The 14,338-nt window shown below is 34.4% G+C and overlaps 1 protein-coding gene across 1 annotated transcript; it reads right to left on the bottom strand.

Annotated features, from left to right (window-relative positions):
• Positions 1-2,313: 2,313 nt before the first annotated feature.
• LOC131145792 (uncharacterized) lies at positions 2,314-2,916 on the bottom strand. Its single transcript, XM_058094979.1, has one exon. It carries the CDS (start codon positions 2,914-2,916, stop codon positions 2,314-2,316), a length of 603 nt encoding a protein of 200 aa, XP_057950962.1.
• Between the last annotated feature and the right edge of the window lie 11,422 nt (positions 2,917-14,338).

The raw sequence follows: 14,338 nt of genomic DNA, 5'->3' as shown, positions 1-14,338 counted from the left end.
AGGTGTCATGGCGCGTCAATAGGCCACGTGGCTAAAGGCCTATAAATAGCCAAAAAAGACATTTCAACGAGTCTCTCACCTCTCTCTCTCTCTCTCTCTAGTTTGGTTCTCCCTCCTCCTCTCTACCATTCTCGCCTCATTTCTCCCCGTTTCAATGATTAGAAGCTGCCACGTTGATCCTAGGGAGATTCTCTACAAGTCTACTAGAACAGATTATTGATTAGGGCAACTTGGGTACCATCCCAAAATCAGGGTAAGTAGATTATTTAGGTATTTCCTGTATTATCAAATTTATCTAAGCCCAGATTTTGTACTGTATGAGAATATACTGGTGTTTTATGGAGTAAAATTAGGGTGTTATAATTTCAGGCTTAGGGTGTTTTTGGGATCCTGCAGGCATGGGTTGAGGACCCCAGTGGATATTTTTCTAGGAGCCCAGGTAAATTATGGTTTAGAAAATTACGAGTAGGCATATTCAGGAAATATAAGTGTGATGATTTTCTGGGAAATTCGTATAAATGTAATTTCGGGATTTTGAGGTTGGTATGTCGAGGGCATGAGAGTTGAATTGGAGGCAAGCCTCCTAGTTAGATAGGTAAGGGAAATATGCTATGCTAGTAATTTTAGGAATTTTATTAGTAAAATATATATATGTTTTAAGGAAAAATCTACAAATTATAAATTACTTTTATTATTAGTAAATACAAATTTCAGTACATGGGTTTTCATTTATTTAGTTGTGACATGAGTTAATATTATATTAGTACAGAGTTTATACAGTTTTCAGAATACCATGATTTACGGTATACGTACAAAAACCTATATTTAACAGCATTTTCAGAATATCATGATATATAGATTTCATAACCATAACATTCAATTATTTCAGTTAATTAGATTTTCAGTTATTTAGATAATTCTGTTATTCAAATGTCTTGGATATTCAATTATTACAGTTTATTCAAATCAGTTTATACAACGTTATTGTTATTTCAGTTGTATCAGAATCATGGTAAAACAGTAAGATAATTATATATATATATATATATATATATATATATATATATAAGTATTATACAATATCAGAACCTGATGGATTAGATTCAGATCAGTATTCAGAGCACGGTACTGTTGCTATTTCAGTTCAGAGCGCAACCATATATCTCAGATAGTATGTGGATTTTCAGCAGTCGATCGTGCCTTTGTTGTGGATAGGCTCCCCATCAGTTAGGGTTGAAGTGGTCAATCTAACTATCGGAGTTCAATTGACTTATCCTAGTCAGCCAACCAGTGTTAAGTCCCGCCTACGGACCACACAACCTTGTCATGAGAGGTTAATTCATGACTTTTAGTTATCCATCCAGGGATGTTTTCTTAGTTATTATTATATATCTAGATTTATAAAAACCGCAGTCATACCTATAAATATTAGAAGTATGTTTGAATAGAATATTTAGAAAACAGTTTATATTAAGACACATAGGTGTGAGTTATACTGTGTAATATTTATACGTGTTTTCTCAAACTTAGTTGTTTATAGTACTTTTAAATCAGATATTATAGTTATGTAAACTCATCTGCCACACACTAGTAATAGCATATTTCGTCTTACTGAGAGTTGTCTCATCCTAATAATTTATCACTTTTCAGGTGAACCAAATAGGCGAGTAGATTAGGCTCGGAGGAAGAGAGGACTATAGCACTGCCTTGTCTGTAGGGTAAGTATTGTTAGAAAATGCATTTTGAGTGATCTCTAGGAGATTAGATGGAAGATTTTTGGGAGATGTTCACATTGTATCTATGTATTTTGGGAATACTGGAACTCTGGTATTGTAATTGTGGATGTATGCCTTTTTGTTTACCGCTGCATAGGAAATTTTATGGATGTTTAGGATTCTTGGTCCCCACTTGGATCGAGATGACATTATTGATTTTATTAAGGGTATCATAGTAGTATGATTTTATGATATATATATATATATATATATATATATATGTATGTATGTATGTATATGTAATGGCATGAAAATCAGGTCGTTACAATTGCGGACCTATCCACTCTACTACTGAATGTAAAATTGACCACAGGAAGGCATAAATCCCAAGCTATGATGTTTTCAACTACCAAGCATCTCAATAGGTCCTCAAGGCTCCTATTCACTACTTCAACTTACCAATTAGTTTAGGGGTAGTAAGCACTAAAAGGACTAATTGACACTAAAATACAAGCCTAGCATTGTCTACAAGACTTTCAAGAAGTAACTTATGAGTTGTACATCTCTATTAGAAACAATGGTTTTGATAAACCTATTCTCAATGACTATTCTCAATGACAATCTTGTTAATTGCTCTATTATCGATGCATATGCTCAACGTGTTATCTTCCTTAGGATTAGGGAAAGTAGGGCAGGCAAGTGGACCTAAACTCTTATGAACAAAGTCAATTTCCTTCAATTCATTCAATTGTTTCATCAAGATCTCATGTTCTCTCGAGTTTACTCTAGGATGTGGTAAATGGCGCAGAGATGAATAAGGAACAAGATCCATGACATGTGGAATTTTTCTTACAGGAGGTAACTCACTAGAAATGACATCCTTAATCTCAGAAGGTAGGGTTGATACTTCTAAGGATGTTTCTTTTTCAGGAAGGGGTATTTCAATCCTCTTGGTAACATCCACTGCCACTACCTGTGTATCTTGATTTTCCTGCTCACGCAGTTTTTTACTTATGGTGTTCAAGGATTCACCACTAGTTTCTTTCTTTTCCTTCTTCTTTTTCTCACATTTTGGCTCTAATGGATTCAAAATAATTCTTTTTCCATTACACCTAAATGAATAAGTGTTGTATCGTCCATTATGTGAGACATCCAAATCATACAACCACTGTCTTCCTACAAAAATATGGGCAATGTCCATAGGAAGGACATCATACCAAATATAGTCTCATAATCACCAATCTTAATGGGGACTAGACATCTATGGTTTACGGACATGGTGGTGGCTGACTCACTCGAAAAATGAGCAGCTCGAGAGCTATCTCAAGTATAGGAGTTCTGTCGTATAATATTAAGCCCAAGGGCTAGATCGTCTCCTCAAGGAATGCGTTTTAATCTCAAAATTTACGTTTCTCCAATCGAAAACAAAAAGGTTACTGAACTCAGTTCAGATTCAGAGTTTTCAAGGTTGTTCAATTTTACTTCTGATGAATTAAATGACACGTAATTTAAAAACCCTAAAACTAACATTCACTAAATAAAAAAAAAAAAAAAGTATGGAAATCCTAATCTATTTAAGGAAATACCTAAACACACATTATTAAATATGGCAACTACGAATAAGGAATTAGGACATGCAATGGAAACTCAATCAAACACACACACGCGCACTAAAAAACGGAACTTTAACACAAACCAAGAACTCAAATCAAAATGCAACACATAAAAAAAAAGAACGATGACAGAAAATAAAAATACGAACTTTGATACAACTGGTCCTAACTAAACCGAACATTGAAAAAAAAATTAAATCTTGGAAAAAAAAATAACTAATTTAAATATGAACCCAAGCGTAATTAAATATGAACTTCCAACTAAATCTACCAATAAAATAAAATACAAAAAACAAATAATTAAACGATCAACTATTGCAAAGATAATAAAATATTCAAAACCCAAACTTTTTAAATACCTTCAATAAATAAATAAATAAAACAATGCGATCCTATATCAATATTAAAAGATAAAAGATAAAAGAAAGAGAGAGAGATCCATGGGAAGATACTTGCTGAAGTTGCTGCTAGAGAGGATGGCTCGGGTTCCAGCTGGTGTGGAGTTTGCAGCTGTGCTGGGGCTTCGAGGCTGGTTGTGTGTGATGCTCTGCTGTGGAGAGAGAGGCTGCTGCTGTGTGTGGTTGCTGGCAGCAGGCAGTTGCAGCAAGCTGGGTTGTGACGGGCATGGGAGGCTCGTGCAGTGGCTGAGTTGCAGGACTGAAGATGCTGCCGGAGTTGGTGTAGCAGAGGAGAAATCAGAGAACAAAGGGGAAACAGAGGGTGAGACAGAGCTAAGGGAAGAGAGAACAAAGTAGAAGAGGAAGAAGGAGAGGGAAAAGAACTAGAGGGAGAAGGAAGGTAGGAGAAGAGAGAACGAGAAGGAGAAAGATAGAGAGAGAGACAAGATCGAAAGAAAGAAAAAAATTAAAGAAGAAGAAGAGAAGCAGAGGAGCAACTGCGCGGGCCAGTTATAAAGAAGAGAGAAAAATTGCCCTACCCAGATTAGCCAACCCGACCTAGCTGAGAGATTTGACCCATTTAGAGGACCCAAATTATTATATTTTTTTCATTTTTTTTGTTCTCTGTTCATTGCAAATCTGACTCTTCTGGAGCTGGTTTGCTATAAAACGCAAAACACGAAAGTTGTAGATAATCCTTTCCTCTTTCTCTGTAAATTTGAATTGTCTCGATCAGAGTTCGGATGGAAACGTTATGCACAAAATACGAACAGGTATCGGTTTTGGTTTCCGAAATTTTCCTGCGACAAAAAATTACCAAAACTTTATAAATAGTGCAATAAAGTTCAAGAATGATGATTTTGGCACTTTATTAAAATATTGGACAAATTTGGACATTTAATTAAAAATATAAGCCGTAAAGACCGGATTAAAATGCCCAATTACGCAATTTTCACGCGTAATCAGTGGCATTAACCCAAGCTACATTATGTGGATGTAGATGAGGCTCAATTTTCAATTTCAATTTTTCAGAAGCTGACTTAGACACAACATTCACACAACTTCCACCATCTATGATCATCTTGTAGCTTTTATTTCCACACTTGATGTAAGTATGAAAAATAGAAGTGCAATGCCAATCCTCTTGATCATTAGGACTGATCATAATGCTCATCAAACCCAACTTGACACCCTTATTTAGTTCACTTGACTACTCATCCTCACTAAGTATAATTTCAGGAACATATACTTGATCCTCCTCAGACTCTCTAGTTTGCTCATCATCCTTACCTTGCTCAATGTGCGGATCTAAATTTTCTTGAGCTAGGTTATGGACTAACTAGACTTCCAACCTATCTTGTAACGACCCAAAAAATAAATAAATAAATAAATAAAATAAAAAAATTATTAATTAAAAAAAATTTATTATTATTATTAAGAAAATTAATTAAATTAATAAATTTAAGGATTTTGGATACATATATATATAAAAGTATATATGTAAGTATATATATATAAAAGTATATATAAGTAAGTATATATAAGTATATATATATATATATATATATATATATATTAAAGAATGGATAAAGGAGAAAGAAAGGATAAAGGAAAGAAGAAAAAAAAAAGAGAAAAGAAAAGAAAAAAAAAACGAAAACTTAGTGTGTAAGTTTTCTCGCTGGAACAAAACAGAAGGAAAGAGGAGAAAAAAAAATTCACGCACACAGAACAGATAAGAAAGGAAAGAAAGAAAGAGAAAGAAAAAAATTAAATATATTCTCTCACTCTCCACTCCTCTTTCTTCTACGATTTTACGGCCGATTCTCGCCCAATTGGAAATCCGAAGATATCACCGAACTCCATTCTTCGCCACCGACATATCTACCGAAGTGGATTTGTCGTAGGAGTAACGTGGTAATATCTCGTGGGGTAAGCCAAATTCTCATTCTTATATCAATTTTTCCTAAATTTTAAGCCAAATGGGCGATTGGACACCACCACGAGAATCTAGGGATGATTCTCTACAAGTCTAGCGGAGTGAAATTCTCGTGGGGTTATTGTAGAAATAGTCCAAAATTAGGATAAATGTGTTATTTAGAAATTAATTATCATTTAATTATTATAAATTAGGAAATGTTAAAATAATATTTTATTGGGGTTGATTTGATTGAATCAGGGTTCGGGTGAGCGTCGCGGGTATAAGTTTGGGAGCCCTGCAAGCGTAATTCAGGGAATCAGGTAAGGGGGAATAAAATTATATCAGTATTTTATTAAAATGAACCAATTATTTACGAGCATACGAAATTTATTATTTATTTATATGATTTTCAGAATAGTTTGATTACTGGAAAAAAAATGATTATTTGGTTTACGGTTATATTTGGGATAATTGTTTATGATATTAAATTCATGTGACATGGGAGTAATTTTCCTAATAAATTGGATATGAATTACTGTGGTATTTGGGTTTGCATGTGGGGGTGTTTGAAATGATTATGGTAAGATGAATGAGTTGTTATGTTTGATTCCTGTGTGGAAATGATTTAATGCGTTTGTGTGAACTAACTGTGTGGTTATTCGTATGCATCTCAATATAACGTTGGCATGAGGAGGTTGTTATATTGCCTATATATAAATGATGATGTGACGTTGGCAGGTCGAGGAGCTTGTTCTACTGATGTATGACGGGTAGGTCATGGGGATTGGATACTGGTGAATAATGGCGCCTGTGTGGGCCATGTTATATACCCTGTGTGGGTAGTGGTGCCTGTGTGGGCCACGTTATATCCTGTGTGGATAATGGCGCCTGTGTGGGCCATGTTATGTACCCTGTGCGGTTAGTGGTACCTGTGTGGGCCATATGTAGATAAGAAGTACGTAGGTGCCTGTGTGGGCCACGTACTGACATGTACGCAGTTGCTCTGTGTGGGCCACGTACTGAGGACATTGGAAGATGAAGTATGAGATGCATGATTCCTGTGTGGATGTGTTGTGTGCATGTGAATTTAATTATAGCATAAAAATAATGGTATAGCATATTGTGAATGCATGTGTGTGCATGCGGCGAGGTAAACATACCACCGGGAGCTTGCTGAGAAAGGCGAGTGCTCTGTTTTTTAGTTTCTTGGTATCAGTGCAAAGGGATGCTACTTGTATGGGCAGGTAGACATCCCGATCCTCGGAAACCTTCGCCTTTAAAATAATAATTATCTGTGGACTAGCGGCAAGATAATACTTCACCTAAGGGCTTACTGAGTAAGGTGAGTGCTCTGGTAAGTAGTTTTTAGTACCAGAGCAGAGGGAAGCTACTTGTATGGGCGGGTAATCTTCCCTATCCTTGGGGACTTTCGCTTGCATAAAAATTATATACTTGTGCATATTGAATGTGTGTGTGATATTGGATGTCGGGAATGTTATTAATGGTACATTTTCTCAGTTGTTATTGATGTTATATAAGAAGCAGTTTATTTTGAGTTATAAATATTAAAACTCATTTGTCACACACTGTTATAATTTATTCCACCCTTACTGAGAAGTGTCTCACCCTAGTGGATTAACAATTTTTCAGGTTCTTCTGGAGACCGGGTTTGAAGGCCTAGGCTGGGACTGTTTGTGATAGTTTCTTTTTGGGGTATTGTGAGATACTAATATATGTATAGATATATTTGTACGGAATTACGTTTTAAATGCTGGTTGTGGATACAGTTATTTGGATGTTATAGTGTTGATTTTTGGTTGTTATATAGAACTCTGGTATTTATTTGAGGTTATTTATTCATGTGCCGCTGCGTGTATGTTAATTATGGTATCAGATACAGGTGATTGAAACATCTGGCACTCGGGCCCCACTTGGCGGGTCGGGGCGTCACATATCTAGTCTTTGGCAGGTCTCAATTAACTTTTGATTCAAGTCATGGACTTGATATTGAAGCTCATATATTGAGGCATCTCTCTCATCATAAGTCCTATGACCTAGATAAAGATTCCCAACTTGAGTAGACATCCTAGGAGTTAGGGAAGGATTTAGACACACTAGGGAAAACAAAATCATGTGGTTGTTCAGTCTAAAACTAAAATCCTGTGAGCTAAGGAAATGAGACTTTGAGGGTTTAGACTATTCTAACCAAGGCTCTAACCTAGTCTCTAATACCAAGATGATGTAGGATGAGAGAGGGTAACCTAGTCCTACTGGTTTCAAGCCTCACAAGAAAGCATACACACTCAAGACACTTTAAATTAAGAATTCAATTAATCAACATAAACACAATAAATCATGCTATATTTCATATGTTCCAGCTTTTTAAAAAGGTGTATGATGCTATCCAGAAATAAGTCCCAAGAGTTCTTTCACAAAGGTATTAAGTTAAAATGCGGAAAGATGCTACTTCAATATTTCAAGAATAAAGTCCTATATCAAAACAACAATATTCCCAGGGTTGATTTAAAGCTAGCAAGTTACAATATTGCAATCTCTGAATTTCAAGGGCTTATCAAATCTGGAATTTTAGGTTCTCAAGAAATGGCTTACAATATAAAATAATGGTTCAAACGAATACTAAGTTTACCAATGAATACGATGGATGACTTGAGATTATCCAACACAAGATTAAGCAAAATGTAGGAATATAGATAAACTACTGGAATTCAAAGGCTATTTCAATTGGGACTATAGGCTTCAAACAAGAGTTCACAATCAGTTTAAGGGTTAAGAAAAGAACAATCTTACCAAAGTAAATCATTGGATGACTCAGTTCAATTCTCCACAAACTCATAACACACCTTGGAATTCCTTAATCAAGCTTTGAGTTGCAATGGAACTGTTATGAACTTGTAATGGTCCAAATTATTGCTGAAATTACCGATAACTATGAAGGATGTCTTGATGATGATTCTTCACAAATAGACTAGCTTTGAAATCATTTGTGCACACTTGATATATGGATATATATTCAACAAATGAAATGATGTATGGTTGGTCGTGTGGAAGTAACCTGGTGGTGGCCGTGTGGGTGATGGATGGAGGTCGTGAAAAAGGGGAATGAATGGAGTTGTTGGATAGTTTAGTGATCTCTCACCATCTAATCTCTAGGGAGAATGATCGTAGCCTCTAGCCACTTAATCATAAGGATCAAAGCAAAGCTCATACAAGCTTTACAAAGACAAAGTCTTTAATTCAATATCAAAATCTGATGTCTAACCCTCTGTTACAACTATTACAATGGAAATATATAGAGACTTATCATCGGGAATGGGAAGACATAACCATAACTAACTAAGCTGGCATGGGGGGACAAAGAAAATAAATACTACAATTCCCATACAAGCATTGGAGACAAACAAAAACACTCAACTCTCAACACTCCAACTTACAAGACTCGCAATTTTCTAACATATTAATGACTCTAACAAGTTACTAAGCACATGTAAGCAAGCTTGATTGCAATATTACACATTAAATAAAATTCAAAAGAAGCTTAATTCGTGTGGGGTCATCTGAGACTCGAGCTCGCTTGTTTTGGTGTTCATACGACGGTATTTTCGACTAGGTCGCACCCCCAAGGCTCTTGGTCGCACTCCTGATTGAAGTTCTCATGATTTTCTCAGTGTGCAGGCAATCTGGTCACACCTGATGGTGTCCTAGTAGTGACCTAGTCGAGACTCTCAGGAAAATCTGCAAACTGTTGATGGATAATATCATCTGCGAACACCCTTCAGTATTTGAGGCATAACTTTTGCTATAGAGCTCCAAATAAAGCGATCTTGATATCAAAAGAAAGCTAACAAAATTTCCCACAACTTTTGTGTTCAAACTTGTTGAAAATGGGAAGGTTTTGATAGAAAAATGTTTACATCAATTCATGTGTTCTTACAAAATAGTTATGAACAAAAGGGTCATCTGGAGGTCGTCCATGTGTTAACATGTTGGCGAAGGAAATGTGGACTTCTCAAGGTCGTCCATGTGTCAGAACATATGCAAAATAAAGTGGTAACGCATGCTGATCCCCATCAATTGGCATACAAAAAATTTCCACCACCCCCTCGCTGCGCATATCTCGATGTCAATTCTTATATGTATTCATTTGGATCAATTTTGATCCTTCATATATTTTCCGTTTCAAACTTTCTACCTTCATGCTCCTTCTAACTCGATTGGCCTTCGTTGGCCCTATGCTATACTCAATACCAGCCAATCCATGTATAATCTCACCGTAACTTTTTTAGCTGATGAATATGACACCACTCTAATTTTTCAAAAATAGAGTTTATTTGCAGCATAAAAAAAAATTTAATCACAATAATAAATATTCTGAGTAAATCACGATAATATGGAACATATATATTTTAATTTACATAAACAATTAACTTACATAATATATTAATACATCAATACCTCAATATGAAATGAAATTAATGTACACAATAAAAGTAAAAACTAAAAATTAGTTAAACAGTGAATAGTTGACACCGTCATTACTAAACCCTTGTAAGAATATAATTATATGAATAAATGTCCAACAAGTTCACCCAACATTGAAAGGTGGTGAATGAGGTTGGAGAATGAAGGAAGAAAAATGAAATGAAAGAAGGAGAAAGGATGAATAAAAGTTGGGGGGCAAGGAAAGATGAACGAATAAATAAAAGAGGGGGCATGGGGGGGAGGGGGTAAGTAAGTGCATGAGCTGCATGGGTTGATATGTGAATGGGTTTGGTAAGCGCATGTCAAAACCAATTTTTGGAAGGTCGGTTTTGCAAATTTACGTAACACACATGCATGCAACGTGGGGAGTGGTGCTAGAACAAAACCGACTTTTGGAAAGTCGATTTGGTTATTTAATGTTTTTTTTTTTTGGTTGTCCATGCTCTCTCAAGTCTCCTGCAGATGCTGACGTAGAGAATCAACTTTTCAAAAGTCAGTTTCCTCACCTTTCTATATATATACATGTATATTTTGCTTTCCATGTGTATAGGCAGGTTTTTAAAAGAAAAAAAGAAAAAAAAAATGCCAAACTGATTTTTGAGGTAGAATTCTGTAAATTTTGTCTCGTTCGTACACATTTGTGTTTTTTCCATTTTTTTTTTCTCTGCCACAAATTGTGTTCCACATATTTTTGCTATTGCCCTAGGGACCAACTAGCAAAACAAATTATACAATGCGTGTGCAACCAGCTTTCTATCAAACTTTATATAAGGACAAAGTTGTGGGCTCGACGAACTAAATTAAAATAAACAATACTTCGGTAGAGTTCAATGGTGGTGTAGGATTTGTGATGGCACGAGTGTAAAGTGATATGATTTTATTAGATGATGCAGTCAACAAAATCTTACCATCTAGTTACGTGTCATCACGGTTCACGTATCCATCTTAGCAATCATTTTTCCATTCAAGTTAGTTTGAACCAGTTAATAGAAAAATTATGCATGTTAAGAGTATATATAGTAACTTTTCAATTTATTAGATATATAGGTATTGTCACTCTAAAAAGGGTATTCCAGATTATCAGAGTTTGTCACGATGCTAGGTCATGTGCTAGGGGATTTTGGCCATATGAAATTTGGGACTACATCATAAGCAAGCTAGAATTATAAGGTCTACTAAGTTAAAGTGGAAAATGAGTGATGGTGAATCGAAATAAAGCTAATACACTAAAATTGTCATCATATATTTGATCTATCGATAATTATAAATGAAAATTACTTGTCATTGTGAACCTAGTTTGATTGGCAATGAGAATGAAAATTATAAAATAATAATTATCATATAAGGATATATTACCATATAAAAAGTATTACTTTAAACCAAATAAAAATATAAAAATTAATAGTACTCACATTTTATCTTTATATAATATTTATTATATTATCATTATATTTGATTTTAGTTTATCAAGTGTATCAACATATACTATAGCTCATTTGCAGCAAGACCTTGTCAAGGAAATAAAATCTAAATTTTGATATCTCGATACATTCATGTTGCATTTGGGAGCATGGATTTCTAACTTTGAATTTGAATTTGAATAGATTTAGATATATTATAATAAAATTTTGTATGACGTCTTATCCAAATTTAATACAACTCCAAATCCAAATGTTTTTCATACATGGGGTTAATATATTTAAAAAAATTAGTCAATTTTTTTTAATATCCTAATTGTCCAACCAACTATTACAAATAAATTTGGAAATGAATATTGAAGGCATCCCATTTTATCGAGGACACATAAATAAATTTTGTAAAAATTTTATTTCATCAATGGAAAAAAAATATGGGGAAATGAGCTTTACATGGAAACAAAAATTTTAAAAAAAAATAGAAAAATAAAAAAAAAGAAAGAAGTGTTCCAACAATCTTCAAGCTTTCAATTTAAACCTGCAAAGGAAAAAAAATTCAACAAATTAAACATGTGTCAAAAATGTGCACAATTAGAGTTAATGGTGATTGTTGAAATTTAGTGTTGATTGATTAAATCAGCATTAAACTAATTGAATCACAAAGCCTATAAATAGAGGTTTTTGAAAATGAGAAGGACACATAAACAATCATATAGAGAGGGGATCATAGAGAGAAGTCATACAGGCAATTGTGAGAAAATCATCGAGTTCTGATCGAGGGACAGTCAGACAGACAGACTATAATCTAATGTGAGCGATAGAGCTTGGGAATTGGAGAAATTTTGGAGGAAAAAACAAAAGAATTTAGAAGAGCTCAGAAAGAAGTTGGTTGGAGCTCAAAAGTTAGAATTTGTGGTTTAAGGATTGCAAAAAAAGAAGAAATGAAGAATTGACATTGAAACTGAAGACCGAAGGAGTTGAAGACTAAGGTTGGTTTCATTTTCATTTTTGTGTTTAATTTTGCTTTTAAATTACACAAATTTTTGAAGTTATGATGATTTGAGATACCAAATTTTGTTCTAAAACCAATCCATTATTTTGACCCATTAATCTAGGTTTAACCCATTGGATTGGATTTGACCCATTGATCCGAGTTCAATCCATGACCCCGAATCTGACCCATCAATCCTTGATCTGGATACCCGAAAGCCCATGTCCAATTTGGGTCATTGACCCATTGATTTAACACTTAGCCTAGTATCTCAAACTAAATTAGGTCCAGCCCAATTACTTTGTCTTGAGCCCACTATCCTAAAGAATTGGGCCCAGCCCAATTACTTTTTCTTTAGCCCCGTATGCCAAAATGAGTTGGGCCCAACCCAATTACTTTTTCTTGAGCCCAATATCCCAAAATGAATTGGGTCTAGCTCAAATAGTTTGTCTTAAGCCCAATTCACCAATTAAGTCAGGTTTAGCCCAATAAAAAAATTTAAGTCCAAGTTTTCAATTAAATCAATCAGACCTAAATTGATTTAGGTTTTTCTTTTTGTCTCATGGGAAAATTTGGAGAAAATTTTCTCAAAAAAATTCAAGAAAGTCGAAAGAAAAATGATGAGAAAAATAAAATAAAGAAATAAGAAAGAACACTTATCTTCGTGGTGTTTTCGGTCTGGAATTTCCTGTTCTTACTTTTCCTTCAATCAAAACCTGCAACAACCAAGGAAAAGATAAGAAAAAAAACATAAATAAAAAGGAAAGGGAGAAAGAAGAATAGAGAAGAAGAGAGGAATAGAAAGAAAGAAAGAGAGAAAGAAAAATAGAGAAAAATAAAAACAGAAAAAGAGAGAGAGAGAGAGAGAGAGAGAGAGAGAGAGAGAGAGAATGCAAGGAAGAGAAAAGGAAAGAGAGTTCGGGGAAGGAAGAAAACAGAAAAGAAAGATGGAGGAAAGAGAGAGAATGTGAGAAAGAAAAGAGGACAGAGAGTTCAAGGAAGGAATAAAAAAAGAAGAGAAAGAAAGAAGAGGAGAGAGACTGTGGGGAAGAGAGAATTGCGAGAGGAGAGGAGTGCAGAGAGAGAAAAGAGAGAAAAGAAATGGAAGGAAAAAAAAACCTTTTGGTCAACCATAATAATCAAATAACCATTTTATAATAATTTTTGCAAAATCATATTTCAATTCAATGTTTATAACTTTTCTTAACAAGATCACTTTGGTGACAACATGCTAACCATAAAATAAACATTGATTGATACCTTACTCAACAAAAATTGTCTAAGTTCACAGCAGATAACCAATTAACCACTATAAGAATTTTACTTGCTTACTTTTTTGTAAAATTTGACTGCTCATGCATTCATAAACATAATTGTTCTACAGATACAAATGAGCCCAAAACATACCATCATTGTCAATTTACTATTATAAAACATATGAGTGTTCCATTCTTAATGAAGTAATTAAAATAGTTTGCATGCAATTCATTTAACAACCACTTTCCTATCACTGTACAGGGAAAAACTGTTGATGGTCTCAGGCTGCTTCAGACAAATCGTCAATGGCTTTTTCTGAAGCTTAGAAAAATCTGCTCTCAGTATCTCAATTCATCGACGGTTTTGCTTGGCTAGCAAGTTCACAGTATAGAACTTCAATATTTCTTACCAATAAAACTCAATAAATTTATCATATATCACATAAATTTTTCAGGAATCATATATCATATGAATTTTTAGTTCGATACCAAAAAATATCATGAATACAAATTTTCATACAAAACAATAACG

Source organism: Malania oleifera, chromosome 13 (assembly GCF_029873635.1).
Source record: "Malania oleifera isolate guangnan ecotype guangnan chromosome 13, ASM2987363v1, whole genome shotgun sequence".
NCBI classification, from domain to species: domain Eukaryota; kingdom Viridiplantae; phylum Streptophyta; class Magnoliopsida; order Santalales; family Ximeniaceae; genus Malania; species Malania oleifera.
Note: the sequence above shows the minus strand (reverse complement) of the source record. Positions and strands in the feature narration are given on the sequence as shown.

Coding starts and splice junctions, on each gene's coding strand:
- LOC131145792 (XM_058094979.1), bottom strand. CDS start 2,916: ATGGACATTGCCCATATTTTTGTAGGAAGACAGTGGTTGTATGATTTG.